The following is a 20,579-nucleotide window of genomic DNA, read 5'->3' on the forward strand; positions in this document are numbered from 1 at the left end:
CAAAAAGAGAGAGAGGTAGCAGAAGCTTTTTGACCTCTCCTCTGTCCAGAATAAACGACAAACAGGGAAGAAGTTTGTCGAAAATCTTTAGTTGCCTGTAAATAAAATTTCAGGGCACGGACTACATCTAAATTGTGCAGAAGTCGTTCCTTCTTTGAAGAAGGGTTAGGACACAATGATGGAACAACAATCTCTTGATTGATATTCTTGTTAGTGACAACCTTAGGTAAGAACCCAGGTTTAGTACGCAGAACTACCTTATCTGAATGAAAAATCAGATACGGAGAATCACAATGTAAGGCTGATAACTCAGAGACTCTACGAGCCGAGGAAATAGCCATTAAAAACAGAACTTTCCAAGATAATTTAATATCAATGGAATGAAGAGGTTCAAACGGAACACCCTGTAAAACGTTAAGAACTAAATTTAAGCTCCATGGTGGAGCAACAGTTTTAAACACAGGCTTAATCCTGACCAAAGCCTGGCAAAAAGCCTGAACGTCTGGAACTTCTGACAGACGTTTGTGTAAAAGAATGGACAGAGCTGAGATCTGTCCCTTTAAGGAACTAGCAGATAAACCCTTTTCTAAACCCTCTTGTAGAAAAGACAATATCCTAGGAATCCTAACCTTACTCCATGAGTAACTCTTGGATTCGCACCAATGTAAGTATTTACGCCATATTTTATGGTAAATCTTTCTGGTAACAGGTTTCCTAGCCTGTATTAAGGTATCAATTACTGACTCCGAAAATCCACGCTTTGATAAAAATCAAGCGTTCAATTTCCAAGCAGTCAGCTTCAGAGAAATTAGATTTTGATGTTTGAAAGGACCCTGAATTAGAAGGTCCTGTCTCAGAGGCAGAGACCAAGGTGGACAGGATGACATGTCCACTAGATCTGCATACCAGGTCCTGCGTGGCCACGCAGGCGCTATTAGAATCACCGATGCTCTCTCCTGTTTGATCCTGGCAATCAATCGAGGAAGCATCAGGAAGGGTGGAAACACATAAGCCATCCCGAAGGTCCAAGGTGCTGTCAAAGCATCTACCAGGACCGCTCCCGGGTCCCTGGACCCGTAACAAGGAAGCTTGGCGTTCTGGCGAGACGCCATGAGATCTCTCTCTGGTTTGCCCCAAAGTCGAAGTATTTGGGCAAAGACCTCCGGATGAAGTTCCCACTCCCCCGGATGAAAAGTCTGACGACTTAGGAAATCCGCCTCCCAGTTCTCCACTCCAGGAATGTGGATCGCTGACAGGTGGCAAGAGTGAGACTCTGCCCAGCGAATTATCTTTGATACTTCCATCATCGCTAGGGAGCTTCTTGTCCCTCCTTGATGGTTGATGTAAGCTACAGTCGTGATGTTGTCCGACTGAAACCTGATGAACCCCCGAGTTGTTAACTGAGGCCAAGCCAGAAGGGCATTGAGAACTGCTCTCAATTCCAGAATGTTTATTGGAAGGAGACTTTCCTCCTGATTCCATGATCCCTGAGCCTTCAGGGAATTCCAGACAGCGCCCCAACCTAGTAGGCTGGCGTCTGTTGTTACAATTGTCCAATCTGGTCTGCAGAATGGAATCCCCCTGGACAGATGTGGCCGAGAAAGCCACCATAGAAGAGAATTTCTGGTCTCTTGATCCAGATTCAGAGTAGGGGACAAATCTGAGTAATCCCCATTCCACTGACTTAGCATGCACAATTGCAGTGGTCTGAGATGTAGGCGTGCAAAGGGTACTATGTCCATTGCCGCTACCATTAAGCCGATTACCTCCATGCATTGAGCCACTGATGGGTGTTAAATGGAATGAAGGACACGGCAAGCATTTTGAAGCTTTATTAACCTGCCTTCTGTCAGGTAGATCTTCATTTCTACAGAATCTATAAGAGTCCCCAAGAAGGGAACTCTTGTGAGTGGAAAGAGAGAACTTTTCTCTTCGTTCACCTTCCACCCATGCGACCTTAGAAATGCCAGTACTAACTCTGTATGAGACTTGGCAGTTTGAAAGCTTGACGCTTGTATCAGAATGTCGTCTAGGTACGGAGCCACCGAAAATCCTTGCGGTCTTAGTACCGCCAGAAGAGCGCCCAGAACCTTTGTGAAGATTCTTGGAGCCGTAGCCAATCCGAATGGAAGAGCTACAAACTGGTAATGCCTGTCTAGGAAGGCAAACCTTAGATACCGGTAATGATCTTTGTGAATCGGTATGTGAAGGTAAGCGTCCTTTAAATCCACTGTGGTCATGTACTGACCCTTTTGGATCATGGGTAAGATTGTCCGTATAGTTTCCATTTTGAACGATGGAACTCTTAGGAATTTGTTTAAGATCTTTAAATCCAAGATTGGTCTGAAGGTTCCTTCTTTCTTGGGAACCACAAACAGATTTGAGTAAAACCCCTGTCCGTGCTCCGACCGCGGAACCGGGTGGATCACTCCCATTAGCAAAAGATCTTGTACACAGCGTAGAAACGCCTCTTTCTTTATTTGGTTTGTTGACAACCTTGAAAGATGAAATCTCCCTTTTGGGGGAGAGGTTTTGAAGTCCAGAAGATATCCCTGAGATATGATCTCTAACGCCCAGGGATCCTGGACATGTCTTGCCCAAGCCTGGGCGAAGAGAGAAAGTCTGCCCCCCACTAGATCCGTTCCCGGATCGGGGGCCCTCAATTCATGCTGTCTTAGGGGCAGCAGCAGGTTTTCTGGCCTGCTTGCCCTTGTTCCAGGACTGGTTAGGTTTCCAGCCTTGTCTGTAGCGAGCAACAGCTCCTTCCTGTTTTGGTGCAGAGGAAGTTGATGCTGCTCCTGCCTTGAAGTTACGAAAGGCACGAAAATTAGACTGTCTAGCCCTAGGTTTGGCTCTGTCTTGAGGCAGGGCATGGCCTTTACCTCCTGTAATGTCAGCGATAATTTCTTTCAAACCGGGCCCGAATAAGGTCTGCCCTTTGAAAGGTATGTTAAGTAATTTAGATTTAGAAGTAACATCAGCTGACCAGGATTTTAGCCACAGTGCTCTACGTGCCTGAATGGCGAATCCGGAATTCTTAGCCGTAAGTTTAGTTAAATGTACTACGGCATCTGAAATAAATGAATTAGCTAGCTTAAGGGTTTTAAGCTTATTTGAAATCTCATCTATAGTTAGAGTCAAGAGTCTCTTCCAGAGACTCGGACCAAAATGCGGCCGCAGCCGTGACAGACGCAATACATGCAAGGGGTTGCAATATAAAACCTTGTTGAACAAACATTTTCTTAAGGTAACCCTCTAATTTTTTATCCATTGGATCTGAAAAGGCACAGCTATCCTCCACCGGGATAGTGGTACGCTTAGCCAGAGTAGAAACCGCTCCCTCCACCTTAAGGACCATCTGCCATAAGTCCCGTGTGGTGGCGTCTATTGGAAACATTTTTCTAAATACAGGAGGGGGGGAAAAGGGTACACCGGGCCTATCCCACTCCTTAGTAATTATCTATGTAAGCCTCTTAGGTACAGGAAATACATCAGTACTCGCTGGTACTGCATAGTATCTATCCAGCCTACATAATTTCTCTGGGATTGCAACGGTGTTACAATCATTCAGAGCCGCTAATACCTCCCCTAGCAGTACACGGAGGTTTTCTAGTTTAATCTTAAAGTTTGAAATGTCTGAATCCACTCTATTTGGATCAGATCCGTCACCTGCAGATTGAAGCTCTCCGTCCTCATGTTCTGCAAATTGTGACGCAGTATCTGACATGGCCCTAATATTATCAGCGCACTCTGTTCTCACCCCAGAGTGATCTCGCTTACCTCTAAGTTCTGGTAATTTAGACAAAACTTCAGTCATAACATTAGCCATGTCCTGTAGAGTGATTTGTAATGGCCGCCCTGAAGTACTCGGCGTTACAATATCACGCACCTCCCGAGCGGGAGATGCAGGTACTGACACGTGAGGCAAGTTAGTCGGCATAACTTCCCCCTCGTTGTTTGGTGAATGATGTTCAATTTGTACAGATTGACTTTTATTTAAAGTAGCATCAATGCAATTAGTACATAAATTTCTATTGGGCTCCACCTTGGCTTTTGCACATATAGCACAGAGATATTCCTCTGAGTCAGACATGTTTAACAAACTAGCAATTAAACTAGCAAGCTTGGAAATACTTTTCAACTCAATTTACAAGTAATATGAAAAACGCACTGTGCCTTTAAGAAGCACAGAAAAAAACTATGACAGTTGAATAACAATGAACCGGAGAAATTATAAAAACCAAATTTTTCCCGGTAAAGGCATAAATTTAGCAAAGGCTTGCCCCCATTAGCAATGGATAACTAACCCTTAATAGCAGAAAAAAAATGTACAAAATATAAACGTTTTTTATCACAGTCAAAGCACAATCTCACAGGTCTGCTGTGAGTGATTACCTCCCTCAAAAAAAATTTTGAAGACCCTTGAGCTCTGTAGAGACGATCCGGATCATGCAGGGAGAGAAACAGACTTTTGACTGAATTTCTGATGCGTAGCAAAAGCGCCAAAATAGGCCCCTCCCCCTCACACACAGCAGTGAGGGAAGTTCAGTAAACTGTCTTAAATTAAAATAAACGACAGCCAAGTGGAAAAACAGTGCCCAAAACAATTTTTCACCCAGTACCTCAGATAATTAAACGATTTAACATGCCAGCAAAAAGTTTAAAATCAAATAACATGAAATGTCATTAAACAGCCTGTTAGAAAAGATAAGCAAGGTCTCCAGCACTTTGTCAAACCAACTTTATTCAGACACAAATAGCGACGTTTCGGTGTCACAGCACCTTATTCATGCTTGATATTAATACAATGGCCATATTGCATCTTTAAATACCCAAATTTTGGCGCCCTCTCAAATTGTTGTGTGGAGAGGGCTCCCACTAGTGGCCAGATAATATACATACACGTACAAAACTTATGTACAAATTGAATCATTTAATTTGAATATATTACTAAGTCCTAAAGAATACATAGAATTTCACTAAAAAAATTACCTAATACTATATATGAAAATTTCATTTAACTACAATATACATATTGCCTATTGACTTTCACTGACATTTAATTAGTCATTTCATAAACATTTTACAAAAAATTTTTTTCATAGGAAATTAAAAAGATTTTTTTATATATATGTGCAGACAATTGAGAACAATTAAAAACAAGGGAAGGGCCTAGAACTACAGCAAAGGTACTTAATATTTGATAAGGCTAAAGATACTTAGAGGAACAGTCAAGTCACAGGAATAATTCAGAAAAAAATTCAGAAAAAACAGCTTAGATCGAATTCTCTGTTAAGCCCCTTAGGGTGCATACTATCTAATTTATGCACCCACCACATCTCTCTTTGTTTTAAGGGGTACTATACCTGTGAGACCACTCACGTGGTATACTTGATCAAGTGTCCCTGTTCTTGCATCTATATAGGTGAGACCACCCGCAAGGTGAAAGACCGCATTGGTCAGCATAGGTCCAATATTAGATGCAACAACAGGGATGCCCCTGTCTCCAACCATTTCTTGGAGAAAGGACACCACATCAGCCAGCTTAGGTGGCAAATAATAGACCATATCCCCCCAAATAGAAGAGGCATGAATAGGGAGCGTCTATTAAAACAAAGAGAGATGTGGTGGGTGCATAAATTAGATAGTATGCACCCTAAGGGGCTTAACAGAGAATTCGATCTAAGCTGTTTTTTCTGAATTTTTTCTGAATTATTCCTGTGACTTGACTGTTCCTCTAAGTATCTTTAGCCTTATCAAATATTAAGTACCTTTGCTGTAGTTCTAGGCCCTTCCCTTGTTTTTAATTGTTCTCAATTGTCTGCACATATATATATAAAAAAATCTTTTTAATTTCCTATGAAAAAATTTTTTTGTAAAATGTTTATGAAATGACTAATTAAATGTCAGTGAAAGTCAATAGGCAATATGTATATTGTAGTTAAATGAAATTTTCATATATAGTATTAGGTAATTTTTTTAGTGAAATTCTATGTATTCTTTAGGACTTAGTAATATATTCAAATTAAATGATTCAATTTGTACATAAGTTTTGTACGTGTATGTATATTATCTGGCCACTAGTGGGAGCCCTCTCCACACAACAATTTGAGAGGGCGCCAAAATTTGGGTATTTAAAGATGCAATATGGCCATTGTATTAATATCAAGCATGAATAAGGTGCTGTGACACCGAAACGTCGCTATTTGTGTCTGAATAAAGTTGGTTTGACAAAGTGCTGGAGACCTTGCTTATCTTTTCTATGTGTCTGGGGCTTGGCAGCGCCCTTGGTCTACCGTGCACACTCCACACTCCCAGGTGCTGTTCCCCTCTCAGACTTTTATTAAACAGCCTGTTGCTAGACGTTCCCACTGCAAGTTAGGCTAAAAGTTATATGCATATAGTATTATCCCAGTGAAGTGCCATTCCCCAGAATACTGAAGTGTAAACATATATACATAACAGCCTGATACCAGTTGCTACTACTGCATTTAAGGCTGAACTTACATTATATCGGTATTGGCAGTATTTTCTCAGTCAATTCCATTCCTCAGAAAATAATATACTGCAACATACCTCTTTGCAGGTGAACCTGCCCGCTGTCCCCTGATCTGAAGTTTACCTCACTCCTCAGAATGGCCGAGAACAGCAAAATGAATCTTAGCTACGCCGGCTAAAATCATCCAAAAACTCAGGTAGATTCTTCTTCAAATTCTACCTGAGAAGGAACAACACACTCCGGTGCTGTTTTAAAATAACAAACTTTTGATTGAAGATATAAAGACTAAGTATAATCACCACAGTCCTCTCACACATCCCATCTATTAGTTGGGTGCAAGAGAATGACTGGGTGTGACGTAGAGGGGAGGAGCTATATAGCAGCTCTGCTTGGGTGATCCTCTTGCACTTCCTGTTGGGGAGGAGTTAATATCCCAGAAGTAATGATGACCCGTGGACTGACTACACTTAACAGGAGAAATTGGGTTTCATGTCCATTTAAGGAAGAGCACAATGGCAGACTTCTCAACGTTCCAAACACTACCTATTTTATACCAATTTAATATTTAATATTTTTTAATTAAACAATTCTTGCAGACTACCTGAGCTTAGACAACAATTTTAACAAGTTTGCCAACAGTTTGCTGTAACATAAATCGGACAAAGAACAGAATGCAGAAGAAAAATCTAGAAAAGAAACTAAGGATTTTAAGTGTTAAGTCAAGATACAGCAACTGCATCACATTACCTGGAAGTGGTATGGGCATGCCAGGGAGAGGAACACGAAATGGTGGCACCATTACTGGTGGGAAAGCAGATAATGCTGCTGTTGGTTGTGCCACTGCATGAGGAACTGTGTGGGATAACGTCTGGGACAACGTCTGGGACAGTTGCTGGGACAATGTTTGCACTGAAGATACTGTGGGAGCAGATGTGGCAACACTGACAGAAGATGTTGTTGAAACAGAAATGCTCTGAGTTGGCTCCGACACAGATGAACCTAGCCAAAGACAAAAAAAAGAAGGGCTCACTAACCAGCAGTTTTGATCATTGAAATGTAGTGAATACAAACAACTGTTGTAACTCAAATTATTGCAAAAGCAAGGTGGTTTAACAAACCAGAAAATTTTGGAGTAAAGAAAAACATGGAAAATCTGTTTAAATCATAGTTTTTTGTTACAGATTGACAAAGTGATCCATTTGTTAAGGGATTGTAAAGTATAACTAATTAAAGCCCATTATAAAAAAAAACAAAAAAAAAAAAAACACAACAACCACACCTCTTAAAAACAGGGGCACTTAAATTTATTAAACTTTACAAACACCCATTTAAAAAAAAAAACATAATTTATGCTTACCTGATAAATTTATTTCTCTTGTAGTGTATCCAGTCCACGGATCATCCATTACTTATGGGATATATTCCCTTCCCAACAGGAAGTTGCAAGAGGATCACCCAAAGCAGAGCTGCTATATAGCTCCTCCCCTCACATGTCATATCCAGTCATTCGACCGAAACACAACAAGAAAGGAGAAACCATAGGGTGCAGTGGTGACTGGAGTTTTAATTAAAATTAAGACCTGCCTTAAAAGGACAGGGCGGGCTGTGGACTGGATACACTACAAGAGAAATAAATTTATCAGGTAAGCATAAATTATGTTTTCTCTTGTTAAGTGTATCCAGTCCACGGATCATCCATTACTTATGGGATACCAATACCAAAGCTAAAGTACACGGATGATGGGAGGGACAAGGCAGGAACCGAAACGGAAGGAACCATTGCCTGTAGAACCTTTCTCCCAAAAACAGCCTCCGACGAAGCAAAAAAGTGTCAAATTTGTAAAATTTTGAAAAGGTGTGAAGCGAAGACCAAGTCGCAGCCTTGCAAATCTGTTCAACAGAGGCCTCATTCTTAAAGGCCCAGGTGGAAGCCACAGCTCTAGTAGAATGAGCTGTAATTCTTTCAGGGGGCTGCTGTCCAGCAGTCTCATAGGCTAAGCGTATTATGCTACGAAGCCAAAAAGAGAGAGAGGTTGCCGAAGCTTTTTGACCTCTCCTCTGTCCAGAATAAACGACAAACAGGGAAGAAGTTTGACGAAAATCTTTAGTTGCCTGCAAATAGAATTTCAGGACACGGACTACGTCCAGATTATGCAAAAGACGTTCCTTCTTTGAAGAAGGGTTAGGGCACAATGATGGGACAACAATCTCTTGATTGATATTCCTGTTAGAAACTACCTTAGGTAAAAACCCAGGTTTAGTACGCAGAACTACCTTGTCTGAATGGAAAATCAGATAAGGAGAATCACAATGTAAGGCAGATAACTCAGAGACTCTTCGAGCCGAGGAAATAGCCATCAAAAACAGAACTTTTCAAGATAAAAGCTTAATATCAATGGAATGAAGGGGTTCAAACTGAACACCTTGAAGAACTTTAAGAACCAAGTTTAAGCTCCACGGAGGAGCAACAGTTTTAAACACAGGCTTAATCCTAGCCAAAGCCTGACAAAAAGCCTGGACGTCTGGAACTTCTGCCAGACGCTTGTGCAAAAGAATAGACAGAGCAGAAATCTGTCCCTTTAACGAACTAGCAGATAAGCCCTTTTCTAAACCCTCTTGTAGAAAAGACAATATCCTAGGAATCCTAACTTTACTCCATGAGTAACTCTTGGATTTGCACCAATATAAGTATTTACGCCATATCTTATGGTAGATTTTTCTGGTAACAGGCTTCCGTGCCTGTATTAAGGTATCAATAACTGACTCTGAGAAGCCACGCTTTGATAGGATCAAGCGTTCAATCTCCATGCAGTCAGCTTCAGAGAAATTAGATTTGGATGGTTGAAAGGAACTTGTATTAGAAGGTCCTGCCTCAGGGGTAGAGACCATGGTGGACAGGACGACATGTCCACTAGGTCTGCATACCAGGTCCTGCGTGGCCACGCAGGCGCTATCAGAATCACCAATGCTCTCTCCTGTTTGATCTTGGCAATCAGTCGAGGCAGCAGCGGAAACGGTGGAAACACATAAGCCATGTTGAAAACCCAAGGGGCTGCTAGGGCATCTATCAGCGCCGCTTCCGGGTCTCTGGACCTGGATCCATAAAGAGGAAGCTTGGCGTTCTGGCGAGATGCCATGAGATCCAGTTCTGGTTTGCCCCAACGATGAATCAGTTGAGTGAACACCTCCGGATGATTGCTCTTAACTCCAGAATAATTTATTGGGAGGAGTTTCTACTCCTGAGTCCACGATCCCTGAGCCTTCAGGGAGTTCCAGACTGCGCCCCAACCTAGAAGGCTGGCATCTGTTGTTACAATCGTCCAATCTGGCCTGCGAAAGGTCATGCCCTTGGACAGATGGACCCGAGAAAGCCACCAGAGAAGAGAATCTCTGGTCTCTCGATCCAGATTTAGTAGAAGGGACAAATCTGAGTAATCCCCATTCCACTGACTTAGCATGCATAATTGCAGCGGTCTGAGATGCAGGCGTGCAAATGGCACTATGTCCATTGCCGCTACCATTAAGCCGATTACTTCCATGCACTGAGCCACTGACGGGTGTGGAATGGAATGAAGGACACGGCAAGCATTTAGAAGCTTTGATAACCTGGACTCCGTCAGGTAAATTTTCATCTCTACAGAATCTATAAGAGTCCCTAGGAAGGAGACTCTTGTGAGTGGTGATAGAGAACTCTTTTCCACGTTCACTTTCCACCCATGCGACCTCAGAAATGCCAGAACTATCTCTGTATGAGACTTGGCAATTTGAAAGCTTGACGCCTGTATCAGGATGTCGTCTAGATACGGAGCCACCGCTATGCCTCGCGGTCTTAGAACCGCCAGAAGTGAGCCCAGAACCTTTGTAAAGATTCTCGGGGCCGTAGCTAACCCGAAGGGAAGAGCCACAAACTGGTAATGCCTGTCTAGAAAGGCAAATCTTAGGTACCGATAATGATCTTTGTGAATCGGTATGTGAAGGTAGGCATCCTTTAAGTCCACTGTGGTCATGTACTGACCCTCTTGGATCATGGGTAGGATGGTTCGAATAGTTTCCATTTTGAATGATGGAACTCTTAGGAATTTGTTTAAGATCTTTAGGTCCAAGATTGGTCTGAAGGTTCCCTCTTTCTTGGGAACCACAAACAGATTTGAGTAAAATCCCTGCCCTTGTTCCGTCCGCGGAACAGGGTGGATCACCCCCATTACTAGGAGGTCTTGTACACAGCGTAGGAATGCCTCTTTCTTTAACTGGTTTTCTGATAACCTTGATAGATGGAATCTCCCTCGAGGAGGAGAAGCCTTGAAGTCCAGAAGATATCCCTGAGATATGATCTCCAACGCCCAGGGATCCTGGACATCACTTGCCCACGCCTGGGCGAAGAGAGAAAGTCTGCCCCCCACTAGATCCGTTTCCGGATAGGGGGCCGTTCCTTCATGCTGTCTTAGGGGCAGTAGTAGGTTTTCTGGCCTGCTTGCCCTTGTTCCAGGACTGGTTAGTTTTCCAGGCCTGTCTGTAACGAGCAACAGTTCCTTCCTGTTTTGGAGCGGAGGAAGTTGATGCTGCTCCTGCCTTGAAATTTCGAAAGGCACGAAAATTAGACTGTTTGGCCTTTGATTTGGCCCTGTCCTGAGGAAGGGTATGACCCTTACCTCCAGTAATGTCAGCAATAATTTCTTTCAAGCCGGACCCGAATAAGGTCTGCCCTTTGAAAGGAATATTAAGTAATTCATATTTAGAAGTCACGTCAGCTGACCAGGATTTAAGCCATAGCGCTCTCCGCGCCTGGATGGCGAATCCGGCGTATTTAGCCGTTAGTTTAGTTAAAATGTACAATGGCATCAGAAACAAATGCATTAGCTAGCTTAAGTGCTTTAAGCTTGTCCATAATTTCATCCAATGGAGCTGTGTGAATGGCCTCTTCCAGAGACTCAAACCAGAATGTCGCAGCAGCAGTGACAGGCGCAATGCATGCAAGAGGCTGCAAGATAAAACCTTGTTGAACAAACATTTTCTTAAGGTAACCTTCTAATTTTTTATCCATTGGATCCGAAAAAGCACAACTATCCTCCACCGGGATAGTGGTACGCTTAGTTAAAGTAGAAACTGCTCCCTCCACCTTAGGGACCGTCTGCCATAAGTCCTGAGTAGTGGCGTCTATTGGAAACATTTTCCTAAATATAGGAGGTGGGGAAAAGGGCACACCGGGTCTATCCCACTCCTTGCTAATAATTTCTGTAAGCCTTTTAGGTATAGGAAAAACGTCAGTACACACCGGCACCGCATAGTATCTATCCAGCCTACACAATTTCTCTGGAATTGCAACTGTGTTACAGTCATTTAGAGCAGCTAAAACCTCTCCTAGCAATACACGGAGGTTCTCAAGCTTAAATTTAAAATTAGAGATCTCTGAATCCGGTTTCCCTGGATCAGATCCGTCACCCACAGAATGAAGCTCTCCGTCCTCATGTTCTGCAAACTGACGCAGTATCGGACATGACTCACAGCACCAGCGCGCTCTGTCCTAATCCCAGAGCTATCGCGCTTGCCTCTTAATTCTGGCAACCTAGATAATACTTCTGTCAGAGTATTATTCATGATTGTAGCCATGTCCTGTAAAGTGATTGCTATGGGCGTCTCTGATGTACTTGGCGCCATATTAGCATGCGCCTCCTGAGCGGGAGGCGAAGGTACTGACACGTGAGGAGAGTTAGTCGGCATAACTTCCCCCTCGCTGTCTGGTGATTATTCTTTTACAGATAAAGACTGACCTTTATTATTTAAAGTGAAATAAATACATTTAGTACACATATTTCTATGGGGCTCCACACTGGCCTTCAAACATAATGAACAAACAGATTCATCTGTGTCAGACATGTTTAAACAGACTAGCAAGCTTGGAAAACACTTTAAAATAAGTTTACAAGCAATATAAAAAACGCTACTGCGCCTTTAAGAAGCACAAAACCTGTCTCAAGTTGAAATAATGAACCAAATCAGTTATAGCAACCAAATTTTCACAGTAAATGTATTAAGCTAGCAGAGCATTGCACCCACTTGCAAATGGATGATTAACCCCTTAATACCCAAAACGGATAATCAATAGAGAAAAAAACGTTTTTAACACAGTCAAACACACTGTCACAGGTCTGCTGTGACTGATTACCTCCCTCAAAATGACTTTTGAAGTCCCTTGAGCTCTCTAGAGACGTCCTGGATCATGCAGGAAGAAGCAGGAAGACAGTCTGAATTTTTACTGAGCAAAAAGCGCTAAAATAGGCCCCTCCCACTCTTATTACAACAGTGGGAAGCCTCAGTTAACTGTTTCTATGCAGAAAATAAGTCAGCCATGTGGATAAAATTATGCCCCAATAAGTTTTATCACCAATGTACCTCAAAAAAACGATTAAACATGCCAGCAAACGTTTTAAACATCCTTTTTTAAAGAGTATGTATCTCTTATTGATAAGCTTGATACCAGTCGCTTCTACTGCATTTAAGGCTTTACTACATTACTTCGGTATCAGCAGTATTTTCTTAGTCAATTCCATGCCTTAGAAAAATATTTTACTGCACATACCTTAGTTGCAGGAGACCCCGCACGCCATTCCCTTTTTTATATTGTCCAATATCCACAAATATTGTTCAAACTTTTTTCCTACCTTTAATGTGTACATTTCTACCGCTTAAAGAAGCAGACTATTGCACTCCCCTCAGGCCCCCCTCGCTAGTCCGTTTTGTTTTCCCACTATGCACAATCCTCCAATCAAGTGATGACACCTGACTCACTGTTTTCTATTACGAAGCTTGTAGTGAAGAACACACATGCGCACCTCTGTCTTTTTTCCCCAAGAATCAAGTGACAGTGTCTATTGACCTGTCCATCATGTACCTTCTCTCCGCAGACATGCAGAGAGGACCAACCCACTGTGAATGTCACAGAATTGCACACTTTGAATTCTAGGAGGGAGGATGGAAGGTACTTGACGGACAGGTTTGGAAAAGAATATAGGCACATAGTTTACCATAACTATGAAACAACTAAAACCCCATGAAAACAATAACTGACTTGGAGTGAATCTAGTGCTTATGTTTATTAAATCTTAAAACACTTAAAAGCCAACAATAAAGTTATCCATAGTTTGAATATAGAACAAACAAAATCAAAAATAATTTATCAGATAAACCCACAGAATTGTTCATGGTCTTTGCCAATTATATTATTATTATATGTAGTGTTGTAGAGTTATTCTGTAACTAGGTATAATATTAATTACCAGAATTATTAATGTTTTTTCCAAGGTGGATAGGGCATCTTTTCATTTGATAAAAATGGCACTGCGTGTATTACATGCATTTTTTAGATCTGAGAGTTTGACTGTCTTTGGTATATAAATGTAGTGATAAATAAATGATGGAACAAGTTATTTGGCACTTACTGGGAACCACCTGTGAAACAGAGTTTGATGTAGTTGTACTTGTTGAAGTGGACTGACTGGTTGAAGATGCTGTAGATACCAACAGTGAGGGGCTACTAGTTGTAGGAGAGGCACCTGTGACAGTCTGAGCATGAGCAGCTTGTACCTGGGCTTGAGCCTGGGCCGCTTGTACTTGCACTTGAGCAGCCTGTGACTGAGCAGCCTGGGCCTGAGCAGCCTGGGCCTGAGCAGCCTGTGCATGTGCCTGCGCTTGGGCCTGGGCTGCCTGTGCTTGTGCCTGCGCTTGAGCCTGGGCTGCCTGTACTTGGGCCTGAGCAGCCTGTGCTTGAACTTGGGCCGCCTGAGCTTGGGCCTGTGCTGACATCAATGGTGTCAACTCAGATTGCTGGATGACCTTCACTCCATCAGGCTTAGACCATGCAGACTCACGAGTGCGGGCATTGTAAAAATAAACCTATAAAAAAATAAAAAAAAAAAACAAGACATGAAGTAAATAGACAGTAAAGGCAAAATCTGTATTTGTTGCATCTAAAAGCATTTAAATATGTATCAGTTTTTATTTCTTGAGAAGCACGTCGCTAACACCAAAAAGCGGTCATGCTCATTAACCAGTAATAATTCAGACAATAGGGTCAGCTTGTACAGAGACACACACACTTTCTGTTAATTTCAAAATATATACATACAAACACATTATATATATATATATATTATATATATATATATACACACACACACAGTTTAAGTTTTATTATAAAATTTACTTTGTTGTCTTGGTATCCTAAATTTAAACTTTGCTCCTTTCCATGACAGAATGCTGCCTCAGTAGCATCCATGTTTTTGTACATTATTACAAACACTGAGACACAGCTGCCATATAGTGCTCAGGACACATGCACTCGCATGAACCTATCTAGGTATGCTCAAGGAAAAGGGGATACAAAGGATAAAGTCAGATTTATTTATTTTTTGTAAATTTTGACTTGCATATCCACTTAAAAGGAATATAGAAGAAATATTTATAACATGTTGAAACCCTGCTTTTAAATGCATGGTAGATTTGTTTTGAGTTTCAATTACACATTCTGTTTATTTATAATCATTCTATTTGCAGATAATGTATACTGTTTTGGTTATATACATACATATACACACACACACTAACACACAATGCATAAACAGTTTTTTTTTTAATATCACCTTTCCATCTGGAGTTTTATTTTCAACCCAAATCTCTTCATTTTGTGGCAATGACGGTGCCTGTGTGGGGGCAGGGGTTTGACTGGGAGTTGGAGTTGGAGTTGTTCCTGGGGAGGACACTGGTGGCATTCCAGGGGGAAACAACATTCCAGGAGGAGGCATGCTTCCAATATGTGGGGGCATGAAAGGTGGTCTCTGTTGAAGAGCAAAAGTACAGGGCTATTTGGAGAAATCTAACAAAATCTGAAAATGCATTGCTAATAAAAGATTATTTTAATACATTTATTTATAAGATATTAAACAATATAAAACAGGGCTTGATAAAACCCAGAAGCCAGCTACAGCACCAATAATTTAAATTGATGCTTTTGATCCATGCTTTTGATCCAATGAGGCTTGCACCAAAATATCTCAATCCACAAGTATAATTCAAGTATATGAGCCTGTGTCATTCTGAGCATTGTTATCAGTAGAAATTTTGGGTACAATTTTTTTTTCAATTTATTCTATAGTTTGCAACATAAATAACTAGAGCAACTACACACTTGTATAACCGTGAGGATATTGGGATGTCAGGGTGAAAAACATAACATTGAGGCCCTTTCACCAGTGTTCTATAAAGCTGTTGCTACAAAACTCATATGCTTTCAATAGGTCTCCAAAAAGTCTGTCATCAGCAGAAACCATATGACTTCAATGTTTGGTTTCACTGCAGAGACAGGGAAGATCGGAGATGGTTGCTGTCTGGATGCTTTTAGAAACTCCTGTCTGCACAAGCTGATACAGTGGATACATTCAGTAGTATGGACTGCAGTATAGTGGTCCTAAAAGAGCCAATGGACAAAGCAACTGCAAATAAGGTATGGTTAGGAAATAATTTGCATGATCAAGTAATTAGCTATACCAACTGAGTAATTCAAAAATGTAACCTTGAAAAACTGTTTTGGTAAATTGCTCCATAGATATAAGAAAAGAAAAAAAAATTACAGAATCGAAAGGTTAATTTTTTTTTTTACATTGTTCCCGAAGGAAGAAAATAAACTAAAATGAAACATGGGCAGGAAAGAAGCACTTGGTTGGATAAGCAAAAAAAAAAAAAAAAAAACTACAAACAGGCAAAGAAAGGGACATAAAATAAAATCAAGTGTGCAACATACTTTCATTTCTCTAACTGGATAACGTCTCATGCAGGGAGACCCTCTCTAGCATACACAAGTCGTGCCTTTATGTCTGACAAGGTGTTTTTTTTTAATGAGATTTTCAAGGATAACTTGCAGTAACATGAAATTCTTCCTTACTTTCCCTTGCACCTTAGTATTATGTCAAATATTATATATATTAATGGGATTCAAAGGCACATGAAACCCAAAAATGTTCTCATGATTGGGATAAAGCATACAATTTAACTCTTATCAAATTTGCTTCCTTGCGTTGGTGTCCTTTGTTGAAAAGCATACCTAGGAAGGGCCAGAATCAGCAATGCACTACAGGGAGGTTGTTGATTGGTGGCAGCACATGTGTCTCGTCATTGGCTCACACAACAGTTCTCACTGTGGGACTCTAATTAGAATTGTACTGGTTCAACTTTTTTTGCTTGTACAAATCACACAATGGGGTCAGATAGCTCCCAGTAGTGCACTGCTGCTTCGTTCAACAAAGGATACCATGAGAATTAAGCAAATTAGATAATAGAAGTAAAATTGAAAGTTGTTTATAACTATACATTCTATCCGAGTCATGAAAGAAAATGTTTGGGTTTCATGTACCTCGAATGACAGAAAAACAGACACTTGCAAAGTAAGTTTTACCTGGAGATGTGGAGGTCCTAAAGGAGGAGGAATACCACTTGGTGGTGGTATAGGAGGCATACTAGGATCAAAGGGGGGCCGACCAAAGGGAGGGCGCGTAGGTGGAGGAGGCCCACGCATCATACCAAAGGGTGGAGGAGGACGCAAAAGGGGCGGTGGGCCTCTCAAGACAGCACTTGGTGGAGGTGTTGGTCCACGGAATCTCAAAGCTTGCTGCTGCTGAGCCATCCTAAAGGAAGACAAAGTGAAACACTAATAAATATATATATATCTGTATTAACAACAACAAAAAATAACAGACACACTGCGCAACATGGACCAAACCTTTTCAACAACGATATGGATTTAGGGCATACTTATATTTAGGGTGTAATAGCAAAAACCCTCATAAGATTTTTCTCTCATGTTTACCCAACTTATGTTAAAATGGGACAGTAAAGTAAAAATTACATTACACCCATCATCTAATTGCTTTGTTCTATAGTTATCCTTTGTTGAAAAGCATAACTAAGAAGCAAGCTGCTGATTCATCAGTAGTGCATAGCGGCTCTTTCAAAGAATAGCAAAAAAATGAAGCAAATTTTATAACTTATAGGGACATTATAGACTTACTTTTTCTTTGCATAATTGTTTTGTATATGATCTATTTATATAGCCCATAACGTTTTTTTGTTTTTTTAAATGTATAGTTTTGCTTAACATTGCTCTGATTTTCAGACTCCTAACCAAGCCCCAAAGTTTTAGGAGAATACTGTCAGATACCTACTCCAGCTTGCTCCTGTTTGTGTAAAGGGTGTCTTTTCATATGCAAAAGAAGGGGGAGGGGGGAGTGTCTTATTTCCCACTTGCAGTGGGCTTTCCTCCTACCTTTTCAACAGAGCTAAACAGAGCTTCTAAGTATGTTTTTAAACAGTTTTATACTGGATTTTTATATCAGTATCTGTGCATTTTATGCTTTATAGTAGTGTCTATGAAAATGAGTATACTGTCCCTTTAAGTAAATTGGAATGTTGATTAAAACTGTATGCTCTGAATCACTAACAATGACCTTTTAAAGACTGAGAAGGCTTTATCACTCATGCCATTAGAGTGAATAGTAACTATCACAGTTAATCCTTTAGGAAAGTGAGGAAGCCTGAAGCACTGAATAATTACAGGGCAGGTACACAAGCAGCTGGAAGCGTGATCTCCTGCAATGTAATAGTTTGGGAGATAGAACCCAAACAGGAGCCAAACCATAACCTCAAACATAGGTATGTTTAAAGGGACAATCTACTTGAACATGTTTCTTGTTTAAAAAGATAATCCCTTTAATACCTATGCCCCAGTTTTGCATAACCAACACTGTTTTATTAATACACTTTTGGAAACAAATACAGCGTGTGGACCCTGCGCTAATATCAGATTGCCTCTAGCTCCCCTAGTGAACCTAGTAATGAATATTATATAGAGTGAAGTGGCGAGCGCCACAATAGGCTGAGGTGACACAGTGATAAGCTAAAAAATGGTCTAGATGACTAAACAAGTATAATGTAATATTTAGTTTAATACATGTCAAGCAAATATACAAATTTAAATCATGGATCCATGTATAGCAAAAAAGTATAAAATCAGAAGTAAAAACAGATAAACATACAAATAGAACAGTATGTCTTGGTGTAATCAGATAGTCACATTCCTGATATCAGATAGTCACAAGTCTTGATAAAAACCTATTCAGAGGACGAAACGCGTCGACTTAACCAAAGTAAGTTTATTACCTTTATCTGATTTTACCTGTATACCCATTTTGCAGTATTGTTTTATTTTTTTCCCACAGGTTTTTATGAATTTTTGTACACATATTGTTGATATCCACGGATCATAATGGATTAAGGAATTTACTACTATACCCTTACCTCTCATTCATATATATTTTTCACAGAAGTATTTTTACCACCACGTTTTTTTCACATTATTTTTTATTTTTACACCTAATTTTTTATGGTGTATCATTCCTTGAATGCTTTTTTATTGATGTTTTTCACCTGAATTTTTATCGAACTTTTTTCATAGTTTCCTTCACTATTTTTTCACTCATCTATTTGCAACTCATCATTTGCATCATACCATCACGGACACTTAGGGCTCCATGTACGAAGCAGCGAAAGCTGCTCCGGAGCCTTTGCGGGGCAGGTTCGCATATGCGAGCCTGCTTCCCGCAATGTAAGAAGCAGCGGTCATTAGACCGCTGCTTCCTACACCCTACGCCACCTCTTAGGTGGCGAAGTAAAATCACAGAGAGCTCGCTCGCTCTCGGTGATTGACAGCCCCTTCAGTCGCGTGATTAGTCGCACGACTGAAGGAGCGGTCATTACACACTCCGCTGAGTGTGTAATGATACATACGGGCAAGCGGATCAATAGATCCACTGCCCGAGTGTAGCGGAGGCGGGCGGACAGCTTCGCGAGTTAAGAAGCTGTCCGCCCGCCTCTTAGTACATGGAGCCCTTAGGATAAGACTTTTTTGGATTGTTTATTTGGACTTCCATTAGAATCTTTATTGTTGTTTTTACAACAGGACTGTGACTATCTGATTACACCAAGACATACTGTTCTATTTGTGTTTTTACTTCTGATTTTATACATGGATCCATGATTTACATTGTATATTCGCTTGACATGTATTAAACTAAATATTACATACTTGTTTAGTCATCTAGACCATCTTTTAGCTTATCACTGTGTCACCTCAGCCTATTGTGGCGCTCGCCTCTTCACTCTATATCAGTGTTTTTCAACCAGTGTGCCGTGAGAGATCCTCAGGTGTGCCACGGCAGACTGACAACAGTGTGACATATTTTTTTAAACTTTGCTTGTTTTTTACTCCCAGTGCAGGGGTAGTTTGTAGGAGGCATGGCATAACAGCACAATACATACAGCATGTGTGTGTTTGTGTGTATGTGTATATATATGCTGTATTAGGCTACAATGTGTGATTTTTTTTTTTTAAATTTTGGGATGGTGGTGTGCCACAGGATTTTTTAATGTAAAAAAGTGTGCCACAACAAAAAAAAAAAAAGGTTAAAAATCACTGCTCTATATACTATTAATACACTTTTTACCCATGTGATTACCTGGTATCTAAGCCTCTGCAGACTGCCCCCTTATCTCAGTGCTTTTGACAGACTTGCATTTTAGCCAATCAGTGCTGACTAGTAAAATAACTCCACGGGAGTGAGCACGATGTTGTCTATATGGCACACATGCACTAACACTGTCGAGCTGTGAAAAACTCAAAATGCACTGATATAAGAGGTGGCCTTCAACAGTTTATAAATTAGCATATGAGCCTACCTAGGGTTTAGCTTTCAAAAAAAGGATACCAAGAGAACAAAATTGGAAAGTTGTTTAAAATTGCATGCCCTTTCTGAATTACGAAAGTTTAAATTTTGACTAGACTGTCCCTTTCAAGTTAAACAAAACTAGTAAGGTATGTGCATTTGCCTTTTTTGTGCTGTAAAAACTGGAAGTAAGTTGCCGCAAGCCGCATTCATCCGTTTTAGGAGGCAAAAATATTCTTATGAAAGTGCAACACATGCATATCTGTGCACAGCGCAACAACATTGCGTGTGCGCTATTTGGACATGTATGGGTG

General features: G+C 40.8%; 1 protein-coding gene across 3 annotated transcripts in view; it reads right to left on the reverse strand.

The window, feature by feature from the left end:
- Nucleotides 1-20,579, reverse strand: part of TCERG1 (transcription elongation regulator 1) — a 178,723-nt gene that overhangs the window by 147,451 nt on the left and 10,693 nt on the right. For all 3 annotated transcript variants that reach the window (XM_053717150.1, XM_053717151.1, XM_053717149.1), the window contains exons 2-5: nt 16,944-17,172; nt 15,136-15,330; nt 13,936-14,389; nt 7,247-7,498 (exon numbers count right to left, since the gene is read on the reverse strand). In XM_053717150.1, coding sequence (XP_053573125.1) covers nt 7,247-7,498; nt 13,936-14,389; nt 15,136-15,330; nt 16,944-17,172 — 1,130 coding nt within the window. The remainder of the gene's footprint in view (nt 1-7,246; nt 7,499-13,935; nt 14,390-15,135; nt 15,331-16,943; nt 17,173-20,579) is intronic.

The sequence above is a fragment of the Bombina bombina genome, chromosome 6 (assembly GCF_027579735.1).
Source record: "Bombina bombina isolate aBomBom1 chromosome 6, aBomBom1.pri, whole genome shotgun sequence".
Classification (NCBI taxonomy): domain Eukaryota; kingdom Metazoa; phylum Chordata; class Amphibia; order Anura; family Bombinatoridae; genus Bombina; species Bombina bombina.